This window comes from Halichoeres trimaculatus, unplaced genomic scaffold (assembly GCF_033239565.1).
Source record: "Halichoeres trimaculatus isolate MK-OKI-2021-1 unplaced genomic scaffold, fHalTri1.1 fHalTri1_scaffold_17, whole genome shotgun sequence".
NCBI lineage: Eukaryota > Metazoa > Chordata > Actinopteri > Labriformes > Labridae > Halichoeres > Halichoeres trimaculatus.
The window spans coordinates 21,013,612-21,032,236 of NW_027437195.1; the positions used below are offsets into that span (position 1 = coordinate 21,013,612).

The 18,625-nt window shown below is 39.6% G+C and overlaps 2 protein-coding genes across 2 annotated transcripts; one reads left to right on the top strand and one right to left on the bottom strand.

Annotated features, from left to right (window-relative positions):
- Positions 1-521: 521 nt before the first annotated feature.
- coq8ab (coenzyme Q8A, genome duplicate b) lies at positions 522-13,290 on the top strand. The gene is made up of 15 exons (XM_074692189.1): positions 522-783; positions 1,113-1,267; positions 2,685-2,987; positions 3,115-3,181; positions 4,586-4,657; positions 6,350-6,475; positions 9,110-9,195; positions 9,280-9,420; positions 9,502-9,583; positions 9,700-9,793; positions 10,697-10,838; positions 11,040-11,147; positions 11,259-11,324; positions 11,487-11,573; positions 12,337-13,290. The coding sequence occupies exons 2-15, from the start codon at positions 1,133-1,135 to the stop codon at positions 12,628-12,630; spliced, it is 1,803 nt and encodes a 600-aa protein (XP_074548290.1). The 5' UTR covers positions 522-783; positions 1,113-1,132; the 3' UTR covers positions 12,631-13,290.
- A 25-nt stretch (positions 13,291-13,315) lies between these two features.
- Positions 13,316-18,624, bottom strand: LOC141806593 (proton-coupled zinc antiporter SLC30A2-like). The gene is made up of 8 exons (XM_074692193.1): positions 18,530-18,624; positions 18,247-18,452; positions 16,519-16,665; positions 15,269-15,422; positions 14,975-15,179; positions 14,771-14,876; positions 14,547-14,681; positions 13,316-14,330 (listed from the first exon to the last, which is right to left on the bottom strand). The coding sequence occupies exons 1-8, from the start codon at positions 18,592-18,594 to the stop codon at positions 14,233-14,235; spliced, it is 1,116 nt and encodes a 371-aa protein (XP_074548294.1). The 5' UTR covers positions 18,595-18,624; the 3' UTR covers positions 13,316-14,232.
- Position 18,625: the final 1 nt, after the last annotated feature.

Below are 18,625 nucleotides of genomic sequence, written 5' to 3' on the forward strand. Positions count from 1 at the left end.
AGCTTGTATATTTCTCATGTAGGTGATACATCTTAAACATCCTGTGTTAAAAAAAACACTGTCATGTAGCACAACAACCACATCAGACCTCACTTAAACCTTACATTCAAATAAAAATCATTACACATTTTTTCTTTCTTTACCCTTTTAGAGTCAATGATCACAGTTTATGGTAATGGTAGATGTCATGGCCTTTGTTTGCATGTGGTCAGGGATTTTCAAACCATTGTCATACGCTAACACACTATGAACACTTAAATATGTTTTGGTTGAATAAGTTTATTTTATACGGACTTAGTTATCATTTAGACTGTGATTAACTTCTGTTACTGTACAGAGGAGGTCCCTTCACAACTTTATTTTAATGTTACTATGACTATAGGTTATTCCAGGACTCCTCCCAAGATGACTGCAAAATAGTACATAAAGTACGGATTTTTTTTATTCGAACTGAACGCATCATGTGTTCACTTCTGGGACCGCCCTTTTTAGACACGTCAGTTTCACTAACTGACTGAAAAGCGACTGACAGTCCCCCGAACCAGTGCGAAGGTTTAACACACGGAGCAAGAGGTCGGACTCAGCCTTATTGGTCCGTTTTTGGTGAACTTCCCTTTGGGGTCGCCTCAGGAGAAAATTAGCATGTCCTTCAGCGTGTCGCCCGCTGAAGTTTAGGTGTTTACATGGAATTGTGTCAAGTCAAATCAAGGTGAAAGGCTAACAACAGTAGGACGATGCTCAGTGTGTTCTTACACAGCTGAAAGGACTTCTGCTGGAAAATTGGTGAGTTGAATCAAAACTTTTCTGAACTTTTTTTCCTGTCTCTCTTTGAGACACATCATCTCAGAAAGCTCTTGAGTCACAGCTGAACGGTTTGAGTTGGTTTGAAAACTTTAGTGCAGGCTTTTTCTCCTGTTTACCCTCTTATCACTCAGGCAGCCATGTCAATATTGCACTTTTATCAGTGTTTGATTAGGTTGTATTTCCCAAGCATGCGGTAGATTTAGTTTCGTGTTTTTTTTTTCTTCAAGTATGGGAACAAACACTGATGGTCAGACTCCTCCATCTTCTTTTGAGCAGTCTGATGCATCACTTTCTTCCTGGCTCTGCAGGTCTGAAAAACGCCACCACCATGACAGGGGACGCGGTGGTCTGGAGGGGTCTGACGTGGATGAGGCAGGCGGCCAGCAGAGTCCCACCAGGCGCCCTGAACGGTACAGGGAACCAGAGGGTGGCAAACTTACATCATGCCACTGGACCTGCAAGGGTGAGCGAGTCAGATCGTGATTTGGCAGTTAAACAGCTGCAGAGTGGGTAGAGTTTCACAAACATGCAACCCAGATACCTCCAGAGTCTGTTTCTGCACCATCACCTCATCAAAGCTACAACAATAGTGAGACATGTCATGCTGGAAAGACTAATTCAGAGTTTTAAACTCTAATATTAATCTTTGATGTGAAAAGTCTAAAAGTCAAAAATACCTATTAAACAGGATTTTAAAGCTCCTGTGATGGGATTCCTACTGGTTGTAAAACAGACTGGAAGTAATATCAATGCCACTTTGTGACCAGTAAATACAAACAAGACCATGAGAAACAAGATTGACGGTGTCTTTATTGTTATTTTTGATGTCTGAAACAGCAGATGCAGAGTAGGTGTCACACAAGGTTAACTGCAGACCACCAAACATTCCTTTCATTTACATTCCCTATTGCATAGGTCCTTAATGAGTTTTAGATTTCACTGTCATAGTGGCACAAGATATATAGCATGACAAAATCAGTAAGATACCACTTTGTCCACAAGGGGGCACCAAAATGGACAGACACTGAAAGTTTCTCACAGGAGCTTTAAACTTCAGTAAACTTCCAACCACACACTTGCATCTTTTGTTTTCATCTTCTGATCTCTTAATTATTAAAACCCCAAAATTTAGCTAACATGTATAAGACATAAAACGGACATATTTTAGCATACATCTTTTTTTTGAACAGCCTATGATCACAAAATACAAACACGGAAACACGGGGTATCTAAATGGAGTTAGGGTTAATTCAGATTACTGAAGAAGTTATCATAGCATGTTTGAACTTCCCACCTAGCCTAGCATCTTACCATTGAATCCTGTTCATTTCTCCAACTGGTTGTGGCATCAGAGTATGTGCTGGGTGAAAACACCTTTTGAAAATCTGACATTAGGACCCATGTTAATGCCTATGGTACAATGCAACGACTTTATATTCCCAGGATTAATTTAGGCCAACAGATATATTTATGAAAAAAATATTTAGAAGGAGATTGACTAGCTCAGGTATTTATGTAGCAAAAGTTTGGCACGAACTACAACACCCCCAAAGGTCTTTGCTGCTGTGCTCCCTGCCTTGACTTTTTATGTTAACATGTGCAAGAAAAGGGAGGTGTGCTCTCCCCACCTCTGGCTTTGGCATTCCACAGCATGTGGGAGGGCAGGGAGCTTCCTGTAAGAAAAAAACATTGCCTGTGGACAGTGCCAGCTTAGCTGGTTCACCTTTTTGCTGACCAGCTACTTCTTGTATCTTTAAGTTACCGGCAAACTTGAAAGTCATATTGATTTTTTTCATCTAACTGCAGACAAGAGCATATTTTACACAATGTTAAACTATTCCTGCGTCTATCACACAATTCATGTTTTCTTTTCCAACCAGGAAACATTCAACAAACAGCAGAGCATCTGTGTAGGAGCCACAGCTGCACAAATTCACAGATATTCCACTCTGGGAGCTTGTTTCAGTACCTGTTTGACTGGAAGTGTAAATGGAGGACAAAGCACTTGCAAAGTAGGAACCAACACTAAACGTCTGAAGTACCACAGAGGCTGGTCGAGCCAGCTGTTCTGTGGACACACTCGATTATTTAACCAGGACAACTCCACAGTGGGACGACTCACTTCAGAGGACATTGAGAAAGAAGGAAACAACAGGAGGACAGAAATCAAACATAAGCAAGTGGTAACCGATCATAATCTGCTTCTACTAACAATTATCGAACACTACCAATCACATTTTTTATTACCGTTTACTACTTTTTTTTTTTTTACATCTTTTGTCCTTTGAGTTGAGTCTTTTTGTTTTTCAGCTCTGTGACAAAGCAAGAGAGAGGAAGGTGCCCGTCACAAGGATAGGACGGCTGATGAATTTTGGAGGTGAGTTGTGTATTAACTATAGACTGCACAAAAGATGGGCGACATGACAGTTTCCCCTGAAAGGGAAGCCAAAAGATTTAGAGCCCCCTACTGACAGGCAGCAGCTTTAAGGACCTCCTGATCTCACATGAGTAAATTTTTTCAGGTTTTTTTTGTGCTTTTTAATTTGATTTCAGTTTCCCAGTGTGTCTTTTTAGATCTGTGTTTACAGTCAGTAGCTGCAACTAGAACTCGCTGTGTGTGTTTTCTTAAGCTTGAGTGAAAGTGTTGAAATAATTTCCTTCCTCATTGAACATTTGGAATACAGATTTTTTTTAAGGGGTTTGTGACTAGCAGTGTTTACATCCATGTGCACTTCTTCTTTCCTTTCCTTCTTTCCTTCTTTCCTTTGTTGCTGTCTAGCAAAAGGGAGATCCACACTTAAAACTCTGAAAACATGTAAAGTTAAGCTTACAATAACATTGTCTTTGGTCTTTTTTTTTTAAAGAAGAGGGATGCTAAAAGATGGTCAGACTAAGGGCCTCATGTTGGAGCTTTAGAAATAGTTAATTGGTTCAGTCACGCCATTAAGCATTGTTTCAACTTCTTTAACTATGTGAATATCTAATTGCAAAGTATTATTATCTTCTGTTTATATATAAGATGAAACACATTATTTTCTCACTGTATTTTTGCGGCTAATTTCCAACTGTCTTTAGAGAAGTTGTGCAAACAAGTTTTGCAAATGAAATTGGCAGCAGCAGTACTTCCTCCAGAGCAGCGAGGACTCATGAGGACTCATGGGGACTGTCAAACAGCTCTGCTCGTTGTCGGCTGTGCAGAGTTTAAGTAATGAGATGTGAGGTTTTGAAGTCAGCACTTTCCTGTTCATTCTTTGCTCATTTTGCTGTCTAGTCATACAGGAAGAGGGTTTATGTTATATCCCATCTATCTGTCTGCACAGTAGGTTTGGGCGTCAGGTTTTATTTTTGGATTAAGCAATAAAGGTTTTGCATTGATGACCTCGGTCAGTCTTTTTGCTCATTTGCGGTCAGACGTGGGAGAGATGGTGACGTGCGCCTTCACAGGACTGAAGTTACAGAGTATCAGTAGCTGAGAAAATGTCTGAGCGTCCTGCCAGAGATTTCAGTTAATAGAAAACATGTCGTTAGGTAGCAGCCTCTTTTCATCAAAGGGCAGCTCTGTAGCTCTTTTCTGTAGCTTTCTCTCATTGCTTGATTTTCTCCTTGGACTCTATAATCAGATCTGTTGCTGGTTTCTGAATTGCTGTAGTTAATATTGCCTGTTGTAACGAAAAAAAAATACTTTGCAAAAAGTCAAGCACCTGCATTTAAAACTGCATGAGCACAATACACAAAAAGTGCAACTATTCTCTAATTGTATCAGATGTTTCTGTGCCTGTAGGTCTGGCAGTTGGACTCGGCTTTGGGGCGATCGCTGAAGTGGCCAAGAAGACTTTAAAACCTCAAAAACAAGGTGATCAGAAGATAATTTTTGTTGTAAAAGTGATTTGCAAAGTTTGGTGTGTGATTTTACTGGGGTTGTTGCTACAACCGTTCCCACCAACTTAAAATGAACAGATGAATTGTCCATGATACAGTACATTAAAGAGTGGGTATTGTGCTTTTCTCTTAGTCTTTATTCTGTCCCCCTGATGCCCCTGTAGTGGTTTTACATGATATTTGTTGAAATTTTTTTATTTTCCTCAAGCTGGTGTTTTAGAAAACCCTTATTTAAGCCTCTGTCTGAAACATTTGTTTTAGCTACTGTCTCTTTAAGATCCCCTGCGCCACAAACCCCTTCCTTCTGATTGGCCAGCCCTTTTGAGGCCTGATGAGGGCTAAGCAATGGCAGACCTTGGTGTTTAAGGCCCGCCCTCAAACATTAAAACATTGATCCAATTATGAGATCCTTATGCAATGACCTTGACCTTTCAACGAGTCTCGTGAATATCTCATACTATCCTTAGAACGGGCTGTTTTGAGTAGTTTATAGACAAATTCGGGGATTTCTACGACAAATGAATATGAAGCCGTTAGAAAAATTTGTGCATGTTGCTACTTTATATTTGTGTTTTGAATAATACCCCTCTTTAACATTTGTAACTACTTGTATATGGTGATGATTTTTATATGATAACAGTTTAAACATCTATATTAAAGGTCCTGTGAGGAGTTTCTAGATGATGAATGAGCTGGCTGAAATTGATGATGAGTCCTTCGTATTGCTAACAAAACAAACTCAACCATCTGCATGAAGACTGACAGCCTTTATGTTGACATTTTGAAACCTGTAACCACTGTGGGGGAGGGGGTGGGACAAGAGGAAGTGGCACATTTTACTCTAAAAAAAAAGCAGAATGTTTTTTTTTTTTTGTAGAAACCACACCGCTTATAGATGTACACAGTAAGATTATTGACAAGATAAATGGTTCACTTTGAACACAGGGGGCACCAAAATCACCACAGGCAGGAATTTATTCTTATGAACTTCAAAAAGAAACTCTATCAGATTTAAAGTGAAGTCTTTCACTAAAATGAATCAGCTGTTCTGCTGAAAAATATAGGAGTGTGGGATTTATTTGTTTTAGGCTGATTGTTGTTATCGTATCGTTTTGATTGAAGTAGTCTAATGTCTCCATAAAGCAGTTGAACTCTTTGATTAACAACACCATTAACTTCAGTTTCATATCACAGCCTTTGATGTTAAAGGGTAAAGTACGCTGAGGTGAGTCTTACTGCAAAATCTCTGTGGACAGATTTTTAGATAAAGACTATAAAGCGGTGTATGGAGAGTAGTGGAAAAACAATTGTGTGGCACAGGTTTTAACAAGAGCTAGATGTTACTTGTTTAATATTCTTAACCTTTTTACCACCTGACACTACCAACAACTTAAAAGCACTTGAAAGGCAAAAGAGAATACATCACTTTTATTCTGCTTTGACAACTATGTAGAAGATAGTGTGCTTTAAAGTAAATGAAAACAACAAAAATCTAAAAAGTAGAGAGAAGTAAGGGAAAAACTCGGACGGTAAAAGACTGAAAACTATAATAAAAAGTTCAGTTTTCCAAAAGAAACATTTAAAACTTGCAAGAATAAGAGTTAGAAGAATCAAGAGTCACTGAAACAAGACAGAAAGTGATGAAGTTTAATCTTGTGTTTTTCAGTTGGTAGAAAGTCCATATTGGACTCCAGTGCCTTCCTCTCTGAGGCCAACGCTGAAAGAATTGTCCGGACGCTTTGCAAAGTCAGAGGTGCTGCTCTGAAAATTGGACAGATGCTCAGTATTCAAGGTGAGTTGTACTCTGTTTTTTTTTAATTTATCTGGCACAGGATGTTGGAAGTCTGCTTCACACTCACCACTGATGCACGTTCTGGACAGTAAATCAGCCAGTGTGTCGGCACGTACAAAAAGGTTCAGCTTTCCTCAAACACAAACTGTAAACCGACCCTCACTCTTCCCAAAAAGTCTTCATCATGTTTCTGAGTCAGACTCTCTGGGCAGACTGACAGAAATCTTTCACCATCAGGGAAATGTCATCACTTAAAATAAACCCTGGGCCAGCTGCACACGATAAGTGCCATTCCTGCTGAGCTATTGTAGGCAGCTAAACTGACAGTGCGGTATGTTCACTTTTAACAGCACATGTACTGCACTGTCATGTCATGCTCCGAGACACTCACAGCACAGGTTGTGTTTTTTGTTTTGTCGTTACAGTCACAGGCTTTGATGAAACCGACGTGGGAAGGTTGGATTTCACTGTGTCAGATTAAACAGCAGAGTCCTCCTAAATGAAAAAGTGCACAGTCTGGACTTTTTGATGTTTTCAGCTAAAGGAAGACAGGAAATGTGAGGGGCAGATAGTGAGAGAAGAAATGCCAGAGAGGGTCACGGCCTGGAGAAAAACTAGCTCGTGCTGCAGAGAGGACTGAAGCCTCTGTTTATGTGGCGTGCTCTCAAACCACGAGGCCAACAACGCCCTGAGGGTCTTGCATCTTGGGAAGTCTTTTGGAATTTGAAAAGAAAGCGAAGAGACATTTTTACTTTTGGCTTTTTGAATAAGTGCTTGACATATCAGTCTTTCTTTACTCAGCAAAAATAGCAAGGAGACCCTCAGTCACAGATTTCTAAAGTTATATGTTTCCTCACATTTATTTTTTATTTTTTAATGCAGCAGTGTATCAGAGCCATGGTAGAAAGAGAAGAACAGGAACAGAGGAGAAGAGCTATACTCCAAAATTGAAGTCAAAAGTTTATGAGATTCTAAAGCTGCATATGTTGTGGGGAAAAAACTGCAAATAAGTGAGATGACTGAGTTTGTCAGACTCTGTCTCCTCTCATTTTTGCACACCAGATGTTGCATTTCCAAATCTGGAATCAAAACAGGTGTCTGATTTTGGAGTATTCATATTAGCAGACTCAATATTAGCCACTTTAGCAAAACAATTCCAGGAAAATGTGTCATTTTAAGAAATTAAAAGATAAAATGATGCTTTAATTTCTGGTAATGAGTAAAAAGAAATTCGTCAACAGGGCTAGAAAATCTGCTTTCATGATATTAAGTGTAGAAAACTGGTTGTACTCCATTTGCATATTTGCTTTACTCTGTAAAAGCAGTACAGGTGTCACTTTTGTCTTTAAATATCTTGAAATCTGACATTTTTCAGGGCAGGGGCAGCGTCATGGGTGGGCCCAAGGGTCCCAGGCCCGCCCACATCCTGGCAGGCCCACCTCATATTTTTTTTTCTTTTTTTTTTTTCCTTATTTTCTTATTGAAGATCAGTTTTTAAGGAGGAATATTATCACATACATTGCCACATTATGCTCTTTTTACTATTGTTAGGTGCCCTGTCTTTAAAAAAACGAGCAAAGTTTGGCAATTTTTAGCCTGTTGGTAAAACGTTATGACTCATTTAGCCTCATGTTATACCATTAGGACTAGAGAATAATTTTGGAAAAGACTGTAAATTTTTGTCTTTTATTTTACTGTAATTAATGTTGCTGCTCTTACAGCCCATTGGTGCATTAGCAATGCCACTGAGAGCCATTACTGTCTGATGCAAAAAATTTGATCAAATATCAAAGAATCAAAAAAGCAACAAAATCTGCTTTAAAACATACATAGAAACAATGATATATATATATATATATATATATATATATATATATATATATATATATATATATATATATATATATATATATATATATATATATATATATATATAGAAATAGTTATTTACTGACTGTTGTAGTTTAAGGCCCACCCAAAACGGAAATCCTGACTCCAACCGTGTGTCAGGGGATATTTGTCAGGGGAATATAGTTTAAATTAAGTCTAGGAAACAATTTCTACAAAAATAAGATATGAAAGCTTAGATTTTAGTTTCTGCAGTGTGCTTCTATGCACATGCATTTGATCATCTGTTGTCAATTTATCACAAACAAGCTTTTTTATTGATTTCACTTTGAGCAAACCTGATGAAGCCGAGTTTTCCACACCTCCTCATTTGCTGTGGGTGTGGCATCCTGTTTCTGGCTGCGTCTTTGTAATAACCAGGATGTTCCAAAGTGAAGCGAAGTGGTTTCTATCTTTGTTTTCCGAGCCTGTGGCTTATCCTTAGAAATTTGTCAATGCTTTTCCTCTCTACCAGTGCTATTTTTTTTACCCCTTTTATTCAGTCATATTTTTAACCAGTCTTGTTTTTGTATAATAAAAAAATCTTGAAAAAGAGGCTTCACATGCTGAGCTTCTGTTTACATAGCTGTTGTATTTCTTTTGTCTTGCTTTATTTCCAACGATTTCAAGTGATGTTTACACAGGGCACAATCCAAGCAACTTTTTCAAAAGTTTATAAAACGTTCACCCTGAGCAGTTTTCTCTAATGTATTTCCACTTGTTAATCCTCTTACTTTCTGTCTTTAGATGATGCTTTCATTAACCCGCAGTTGGCCAAAATCTTTGACCGTGTTCGACAAAGTGCAGACTTCATGCCTGCTAAACAGATGATGGTACAGTACAGAGAGCCAATGTTTAACTACTCAAATCAACAACAGGAAGTGTCTGCTACGAGTTTGTTTCTCCTCTCTTTGTAGAAAGCAATCAACAGCGACCTCGGCCCGAACTGGAGGGATAAGCTGGAGTACTTTGAGGACAAGCCGTTTGCTGCAGCGTCCATCGGTCAGGTGCATCTCGCAAGACTGAAGGACGGCAGAGAGGTGGCTATGAAGATCCAGGTAAAAGGATGCATGAATCAAACACACAACCATGACAAAACACCAGAAAAGACAGCTGAGCAATCAACTGTGTTCTTTCAGTACCCTGGAGTCGCCAAGAGCATCGACAGTGATGTGAATAATATCATGACTGTTCTGAGCTTGAGCAAGGCGCTACCTGAAGGTAACACTGTCAGAATGTGATTTATCAGTTTTACCGTAACAGCAGCTTGTGTCAATGGACCTCCACACACAGGCTGCGTGATTTTGATCTGTTTGACATGTGCCCTTCTTTCACAGGTCTGTTTCCTGAGCACCTTATTGAGGTCATGAGCCGTGAGCTGGCCCTGGAGTGTGATTACGTAAGAGAGGCCAAATGCGCCAAAAAATTCCAGTGAGTTGTGTTTTCTTAGCCTTACGACACACCCGACAAGGATTAAGTTTGAATGTAGCTGCTTAACTGTTGCTTGTTTTCACTTGTTCCTCGACTGAACGCTTTCAAAATGAAGGCAGTGTTTCCTGTGACTATTACTCACAGCACAAATAGAGTGCTGCGGTTTGAATGGAAAAAATACAGCGTTTTTTAAAAATAGCTGGAAAATTAAAAAGAGACACAAGTATGTGTTTGAAAATGTTTTGTCTTCTTTCTAGAAAGCTACATTTTGTTTTGTAGCAACTATTAAGCTTAAGCTAGCTGCCATGTTAGCCTAGCCTATCAAAGATCAAAGACTAGATAATATAGACTAGATGACTGATACTGCACTCTGGTTTGTAGGAGACATAGTGTTGAGTCAGTAACCTGTTAGCTTAGTCTAGCTCACCAAAAAAACTAGATACAGAGAAACTGCTAACTTAGTGCCAATTAGTTAGCATAGTGTAGCCTGGCTTAGTTCAGCACAAAGGCTGTAGGCATGTTGTGCTTTCTGTTGCTAAACCTGTCTTGCAGAATTTTAAAGCTTATAAGCTTTACTGAAATCAGTGAAAAAAGGTTTTAATTTTATATCCAAGTTATGTACACATCAGGCAAAAGCTAGCATGCTAGCTGGAGTGGGCTGTGTTGTAGTTTAAGCAAGTTTACCTCTAAAGAATCCCCCTGTTTCTAATTGTTAAACAAAGCTAGGTTTAGCAGCTGGAACATCAAGTTTAGTATTTACCCCTTTGATATGAGAGAGGCTTCATTTTTGGCACTGTTGCACTAACGCTTTGTTCTCCTGTCTACCAAAATAGTACCTTGTCACGTATCACAGCTATGTGGGTCAGGTCCAGGTGTCTTTTAACTTTGTTGTTTGTGCATCAGAGAGCTCCTGAAGGGTCACCCCTTCTTCTATGTGCCCGATGTGATTGACGAGCTGAGCAGCAAGCACGTTCTCACCACAGCGCTGGTGCCTGGTTTCCCCCTGGACCAGGCCACCAACCTCTCCCAGGAGCTCAGGAATGAGGTATGACAGCCGTGAACCTGCGAGACCGTTTACACCTGTATACTGCCAACAGGAGCTGCTTCCAGAGTCATGTCAGCACATCACAGAGCTACAGCGTCACTTCACACTGTATTTTATCTTAAAATAACAAAGACCTATTTTCTATTTGATTTGAAACCACTATTTCTGTTCCCTCTTTCCTCTCGTTTTTTTTTCTACTAGCTTTGTGAACAGATTTTGTTCTTGTGCCTGAGAGAGCTTTTTGAGTTCAGATTCATGCAGACCGATCCAAATTGGTCCAACTTCTTCTTTGATCCACAAGTTCACAAGGTCTGTCTCTACATGTGCTGATAGTTTTGTAGTAAATAGCATTAATTATCCTTACTCTGTACGTTGACTGTAACACTTTTTTTTCACTGACATCTGTTCTTGAATCTTCAGGTGGCACTGTTGGATTTCGGGGCAACGCGGGGATTTAATAAGAGCTTTACTGACACCTACATTGAGGTGAGAGGATGAAGAAATTAATTTCAGCCACTTTACATTTTCATCCAGTTTTTATCAAAGGGGGTGTCAGGGTTTGCTTTGAAATGTATTCTTATAGTAGCAGCAATAAGAGGGATTAACTGGTTGATTTTTTTCATGTGGCCACTTTTATTTTCCCTACAGATTATCAATGCAGCTGCACATCAGAACAGAGAAGGAGTTCTGCAGAAATCCAGAGAGATGAAGTTTCTCACAGGATACGAATCAAAGGTAAGAAGCCAGCAGCAGACTTTATGTTAATCACAGGACTAACATATAGTCAGACAATCAGACTCACACTAACGAGGAACTCAGAGTGACCAGTTCACATAAGGAGCATGTCCTTGAGCTGTAAGAGGAAGCTGGACTACCCAGACAAAACACAAACATAAATGGAGAGAACATGCTAACTCCCCGCTGTAGGCCCCAAACAGGAACCGCATCTGCTTCCTCAACATTAAAACCAGAAGTCAGTTTTTATATGATCTATACTGGCCTCTACTGGTAAAAGAGTGGAACTGCAGCAACAGTGACAAAACGTGTTTTTGAGTTGTGACCTATAACAAGGTCGATTAAAAAGCACATTGGAAATGTTCTGAGAAAGGAAACCTGTCACAATTTACACGTCCTATAGCTCAGTTGTAGTTTTTAATGCAGTATTTGTTTGATAACTTCCCTCGACTACTTTATACAGATGCTAATTATAGCTAAAACAACACAAAATAAGAAATTCAACATTTATTATGATTAAACTTAGAGCACTGAATATAAAATTGGATTTAAATTCAGAAGCATTTCTGTTGATAAGCCAACACCATCAATCCAACATTTTTGTGTATGTTAGGTTGAGTTAACCATGCTAGCTTTGTCTTCTTTATAAATACTTTTATGATATGAAACATGTATATTTCAGCTAAACTTAAAAGTCTGATTTTCTTATATGCAGCACAGTTACTTTGGAGCCTTATAACAAAGTTTTGTTTCTTATCCCAAGGCGATGGAAAACGCCCACGTGGATGCTGTGATGATCCTCGGTGAGGCCTTCTCCTCCGAGGAGCCCTTTGACTTTGGCGCTCAAAGCACCACCGAGCGTATCCACAACCTCATTCCTGTGATGCTGAGGGAGCGACTCACGCCCCCTCCTGAGGAGACCTACTCCCTTCATAGAAAGATGGGCGGCTCTTTCCTCATCTGCTCCAAACTCAAAGCTAACATACCCTGCAAGAAGATGTTCCAGGAGGCCTACGGAAATTACTGGAAGGACAAACGTCCAGAGACCACAAACTGAAGCTAGATGTTTTCATAAAAGCTGTTCATTCAGACTTATCTGGCCTTCTTAACTCAAACATTCTCACCTGGGAAGATATTATCTTGAAACCTGGGCCAGATAAGGTCGGAAACATTCACATACCTGTGCGCTTTCTATTCCATTACTCATTGTGAAGAGGACTTCAGTCCAGACTAAATCAAACTAATGTGTGAAGATAACTTGTAACTTTTGTTTAAATGAATATATGATGCTTATTTTGCAGCTTAACAGTGTGTCTGTATGTTTTGAGGAGTTGTATTTCATCTGACCTGGACTGTCAGTTGAAATAAATTGACTCTGAATGTTGCAGGAGGGTGTACTATTTTATAAATATGCATTTATATTCTGAAGATATGACTACGTAAACTGAATGACAAAAGGTTTTATGCAGCAGGAAAAAATATCAAAACACTTCAAATGTGAAATCAGAAAACTTAAACAGGTGGTAATGCAACATAATTCAGGATGAGAAAAATCAAATGCCAGTTCTTGGCTCAGTGTCTCTCCTCACTATACACACATGATCTTTGCCCATCCTCTGTCTTTTCTTTCACATTGCTGTTTCAAGTTCTGTGCTGTGGTCTTCAGAATCTACCCCTCATTTACCCTTTAGTCTTTTTTTTTTTCTTTTTTAGTTTTTGGACTGAAACTGGATGAAGAAACCCACATTAAAAATTCTTCTCAATAAGGTGTAAAAGAGTCATTATATACCAACTTCAGCTTACAGATAAATACCATTGACTGTATATAGAGTGGACAGAGTGGCTCCACCATTTATCATTGTACAGTTTTGAAGCCAAAATACCCCCGTCACAGGCGCAGCCATTGGTAGCAGTTGTGCAGCCAGAGTCTGCACAGTAGAGACTGTGAGTGGAGCCGGGTGACAAAAATACTTTTTTTTCTTTCGAGAGTCCAATCACTTCTTGACTCTACCTCCCGACATATTTTACAATCCCCGAAAAAAATACACAAGAACTGCAGCTGTCAATCATCGTTAAACGTTATGTAAAGCTTTGTTTGTTTAACTAATATAAAATGAAACTTTTCAGAAAAAAAAGAGGACTTGAATACAAATCACCACAACAATCGAATATGAGAAACATTTCTACGAGGTGTATTCATTTTTTAAAGTTTGACCACAGCCCACCTGAAATGGCTGGAAAGCTGGATTTTTTAACCTACACTGCAGCCAGCCACCAGGGGGAGCAGTTTTTGTAGAGACCTCACTTCGAGTCAAGGAGCGGACGTCAATTTTTATACAGTCTATGATAAATACCAGAAAGGTCCAATGAAACATCTGTTACAAACATATGCTGCAAAAAGTTTCAAACCTTGGCCACAATTTTCCAAACAGTACAACTTCTAGCTTAATGAAAAGTCAAAGGCAGTTACAAACTGTTGCTAGTACAGCATTAATGAGTATTTAACCACAAAAATGTCTAAATATAATAAGAGAAACAGCTGGACATTCTACAGACATTTTACAGACATAAAAACCGTTGTAAACACAAACCCCAGAAGTGTTTTTTCTGCAGGACTAATCAGTGTCTGATAAAGCTTCTGTCCTGTAGTCAGTCTTTTTTAACATTCCACTTGGATTGTAATACTGGAGAATCCATACTCAGAGCGCAGGAGCTTTGTTGTCTTCCTGAGGACCATCTGAGAATCAGCATTTTCCTCTGGGGACACAAATACAACATTGAAAAAGACTGCAAAAAAGACATTTCTATTTATTTATTTAATTTAATAAAGCTATCTCTGTCAAGGAATGTTTTTAAAGGTGACATCTTGACATGAAAGCAGTAAAAGTAAAATCATTTGACATGCATCAGACTTAATTTACAAACCAGTATTATGTATGTAACTCTTTTTTTTTTGTTGTTTTTGGCTGGTACCTGTGGTCACGTGAACAGACAGTAAAGATTTATTCGTGTTGAGGCTCCATATGTGCAAACTGTGAACATCCTTAACTCCTCTGACAGACAGCAGCAGGTCTCTGACTGCACTGAAGTTAACGAGCTGAGGAGCGCCTACAGACAAAGAAGACCACGTCAGTGCCATCAAACGTGTATCAGTTATTAAAATAATGATGAATACAGGCATATATGCAGTGTGTTACCCTCCATCAGTATCCTTAAAATTTCCTTCGTGACTGGAAGTGTCGTTCCAAGGACAAGAACTGAGAACAGGAATGTACAAATTGGATCTGCAACTTTATATTCAGGCTGCAAGGAAAACAGAATGATTCAATCAGCACTAAAGTTAAATCTTTACATCACCTGACCACGAGAAAATGTTTAATATAAGTTTCAGCAACACTGACCCAGATGTGGATGATACTGGCAGCCAACAGGACACCAACACTTTGCAGCAGATCCCCCACAACGTGGATGAAAGCAGCCTTCACGCTGGCGTTGCTGTGGCTGTGATGGTGGCTCTGACTGTGCTTGTCCCTCTGCTGCTGGACGGTGGGAAGGCCGTGGCTGTGTCCATGTGGAGTTCCAGACTGATGGAGGATCAGGACCATCCTTGGGTAAAACAAAGCAAAACAATTTCTTAAAGGCCATCTGTTTTTTCTTAAAAGTAACAATCTTAATTTTGACCGAGTCACACTTACAAAATGTTGACCACCACAGCACATCCTGAGGTTATGAGCATGATGTGACTGTCGATGTCGTAGTCTCCATCAGTGATCCTGTGTATGGCTGATATGACCAGCAGTGCTGTCACCACCCAAATGGATACGACTGACAGCAACATGCCCAGAATCTCTGAGACACAGAGCAAATACAACGCTCATTCACTGAAAATTTCACCAAGTAGTATGCATACCAGGAAACATAGGCTCCTGATTAAAAAACTTCAAAATCACAAAACTTTAAAGAGCATGCTATATCAAACATTTTAAAAAATAATAATAATGAATAAATAAACAAAAGGAAGACGCAGGGGCAGTATTTAAAGAGGGGATATTCTGTGTTATATACATGGATAAAAAAAAAAAAAGCAGCGAATGTTCATACTTGAATTAGTCCCCAAAATAGTCCGTTCCATTATTTTTAGCATGAGACCTTCACAAAACTTCATGAAATGATGAGGTCATCACATAAGGATCTCCCAACTGGTTCATGACACATTGGCAGAGCCGAGCGGGCCTCAAACACCGAGGTCTGCCCATAGCTCTACCCCGACAGCCCTTCAGAAGTTTGGCCAGTCAGAGGGAAGGAGGTTTGTGGAGCAGGAACCTTAAAGAGACAGCAGCTAAAACTTAAAGTTTCAGAAAGAGGATGAAATAGTGTTCTCGAAAACACCACTGTGAGAAAAAATAGGGATTCTGTTTGAGCTGCAAATCATGAAAAGCTACTACACAGAACAAGAGGGAAGCTTTGACGCCTTGAAAAGGCACAATACTCCGTCTTTAATAAAATGTCTATGTAAATCTGGGACAAATTATTTCTTACATTTCTTGTAATAAAGTCAGAATTCCGACTTAACTGACACTGAGGTGTATTTTTTGAGGATATTTAGTTTTCACTGTCCTTTTGAGGTCTGTGGTTATACATTAGTGTCATTTTTAAAGTGTTTAAAATGTTTGCTAACCAACAAAAAATGTTTCTAATTTTTTATGTCTTATTTGCTAATTTAAATAAAACAATAATAATAATTTTATGCCTCGATACAAATGACAGAAATTTTCAACTCCCGCTTTTATATAAGATGTTGTCAATCTAGTTCATGTCATGTAACTCTAATATTAGAACATGACCTGAATTGTCATCAAAACCCTGTTTATGTCAGATAACAATTTTCTCTTCTCACTCTTGGCTTAACCTCTCACTGTTCATTATTTCTTTACTTCACCAGCACCTGCTCGATGCCAGCCAAACGTCATGTTGTGTGTTTGTGGCCTGGAGGAGATCCACAGAGAGAAGAGGCTGATCACAATGCTGCCAAAGTCTGTCAGAAGGTGAGCTGCATCTGTCATGATGGCCAGACTGTGAGCGGCGTATCCACCTGCACGGTAGGAGGGAGATGAGTGCAGGTGAGTTAGTGAAAAGGGACCTGAGTGATGTCAGCCCTGACAGTTGGTGTTCCATAAAATGTGACACTTTCCTTAAAACCAAAAAACACCTTTGGCATTCCTGTACCGGAAATTCTCATGACTTGTCAGTTTACTTGAATACAGACACAATTATAATGTGCTACAAGTTAAAAATATGGTCACTTTTTTTGTGCTTTAAAAAAAAAAAAAAAATTACATTAATTTGAGTTTTACTGTTTGATTCCAGCAACATCTGTCAAAAAGAAGAGCAAATCTTTCTGTGAAAAACGTTTTTTTATATGCACAGTCACATAATTTACTGCATCTGTTGAAGATATTAAAACTATACCAAAAAAAGACATGACACAAAAATGAGGGAATTTTTCTTTGGTGGATTATGTTTTGTTGTAAAAATGCTTCTTAGCAATAAATCTTTAATCCTTGGAAAGCCTGTTTTTATTTGGTGCTGAAAAAGGTACCATATGAATATGAAACATTTATCTGTAGGATGTGCAACAGAGCGGAGTGTGAGAACTGTGCCCATGAAAAACTAGCCCTTAGTTCCTCAGTACTGACAGAGTGAGGAAACAGTCTGCTACAGGCGTCGTCTTCGTCGTTGTAAGGTGACTTAACTCTGGAGGTTGCACTCAGGCTCCCTCCAAATAATGCGGCAATGTCCATGTTCACAAGCACCAGATCAAATTTGCAGCGGTCTGGGGTCATCGGAAGCTTAAAAAATAGAGTGAACAGCAACAGCAGAATAACCAGTTTGGCTTTGGCAGAGAAGGTTTGGCAAATTGACAAATGTTGCAGCATTTAAAAAGAATTAGGCTTTTCAAGGACCTAAGATTTATTGCGTTGTTCCTACAAAGTAATAATCTAACAAACTCAAATTTTCTTAGTTTCAGCCTGTCCTTTCAGCTCATCCCACGGTTCAACCGCAGATCAGTGTCCTGCTTGATTGCAATCAACTTGTGCCGACAAACTCTGACAGAAATCTGGGTGTCATGATTGATGACCAGCTGGCCTTTAAAGTTCACATGCCCTCTATAACATCAGGAGGATCAGACTCTACTTGACACAACAGGCCACACAGCTTCTGGTAGAACACATCAACTACTGCAACTCTCTCCTAGCAGGCCTCCCTGTGTGTACATTTAAACCTCTGCAGGCTACGCAGAATGCAGCAGCGCGTCTGGTCTTTAACCAGCTCAAAACAGCACGTCACCCAGATGTTAATCTCTCTGCACTGGCATTCAAAGCTCTTTTTCTGGCTTACAAAACATTGACAAGAACAGCCCCTGCCTACCTGTGGTCCCTCTTCCAGGTCTTCACTCCTTTTAAAGCATCTGCTAAATGGACTGTAGATCTGTAGATTCAGAATTATGTGCAAGAAATCTGACTCTAGTTTACAAAGCCCTCTGCACACATTGGGTCAAATTTAACAGCTATACAGAGCTTTACAATAAGGAGACCAGTGATTATTTTCATTCAGTGCAGCTTTAGAACATTTGTTAGATAAAATCAGGTGTGACAAGGCCCAGTTTCCTCACCAATCACCTCTCCAATCATGAAGATAAGGCTGATGAAGCATGCGATCAAAAGTTTCCTCCTGGCCAAGCGTCTCACATCGCCTTCAGCTCCTGGCGTCGTCTCCTGGCACAGACGCTCAGGCTGCCACAGGCCGTCCAAGCTGGAGACATCGTCGCTGAACTCTGATGATGCAGAGTCTGAGTAATGTTCACCTGGGGAGCTTGTCCTGAGAAAAGAGAGCTGTGAATAGTTTCTTAACCAGTATTCTGAAATAGCTGAACTAAAGAAAAGAGGAAAACATACCATCCCAGAGGCTCCAGATGGGCTTCAATCAGCTGCTGTTTCTCTGTCTCCACTGAAAGCTCCATTTTCTGCTCTGACTGCTCCCAGAGGACTCTT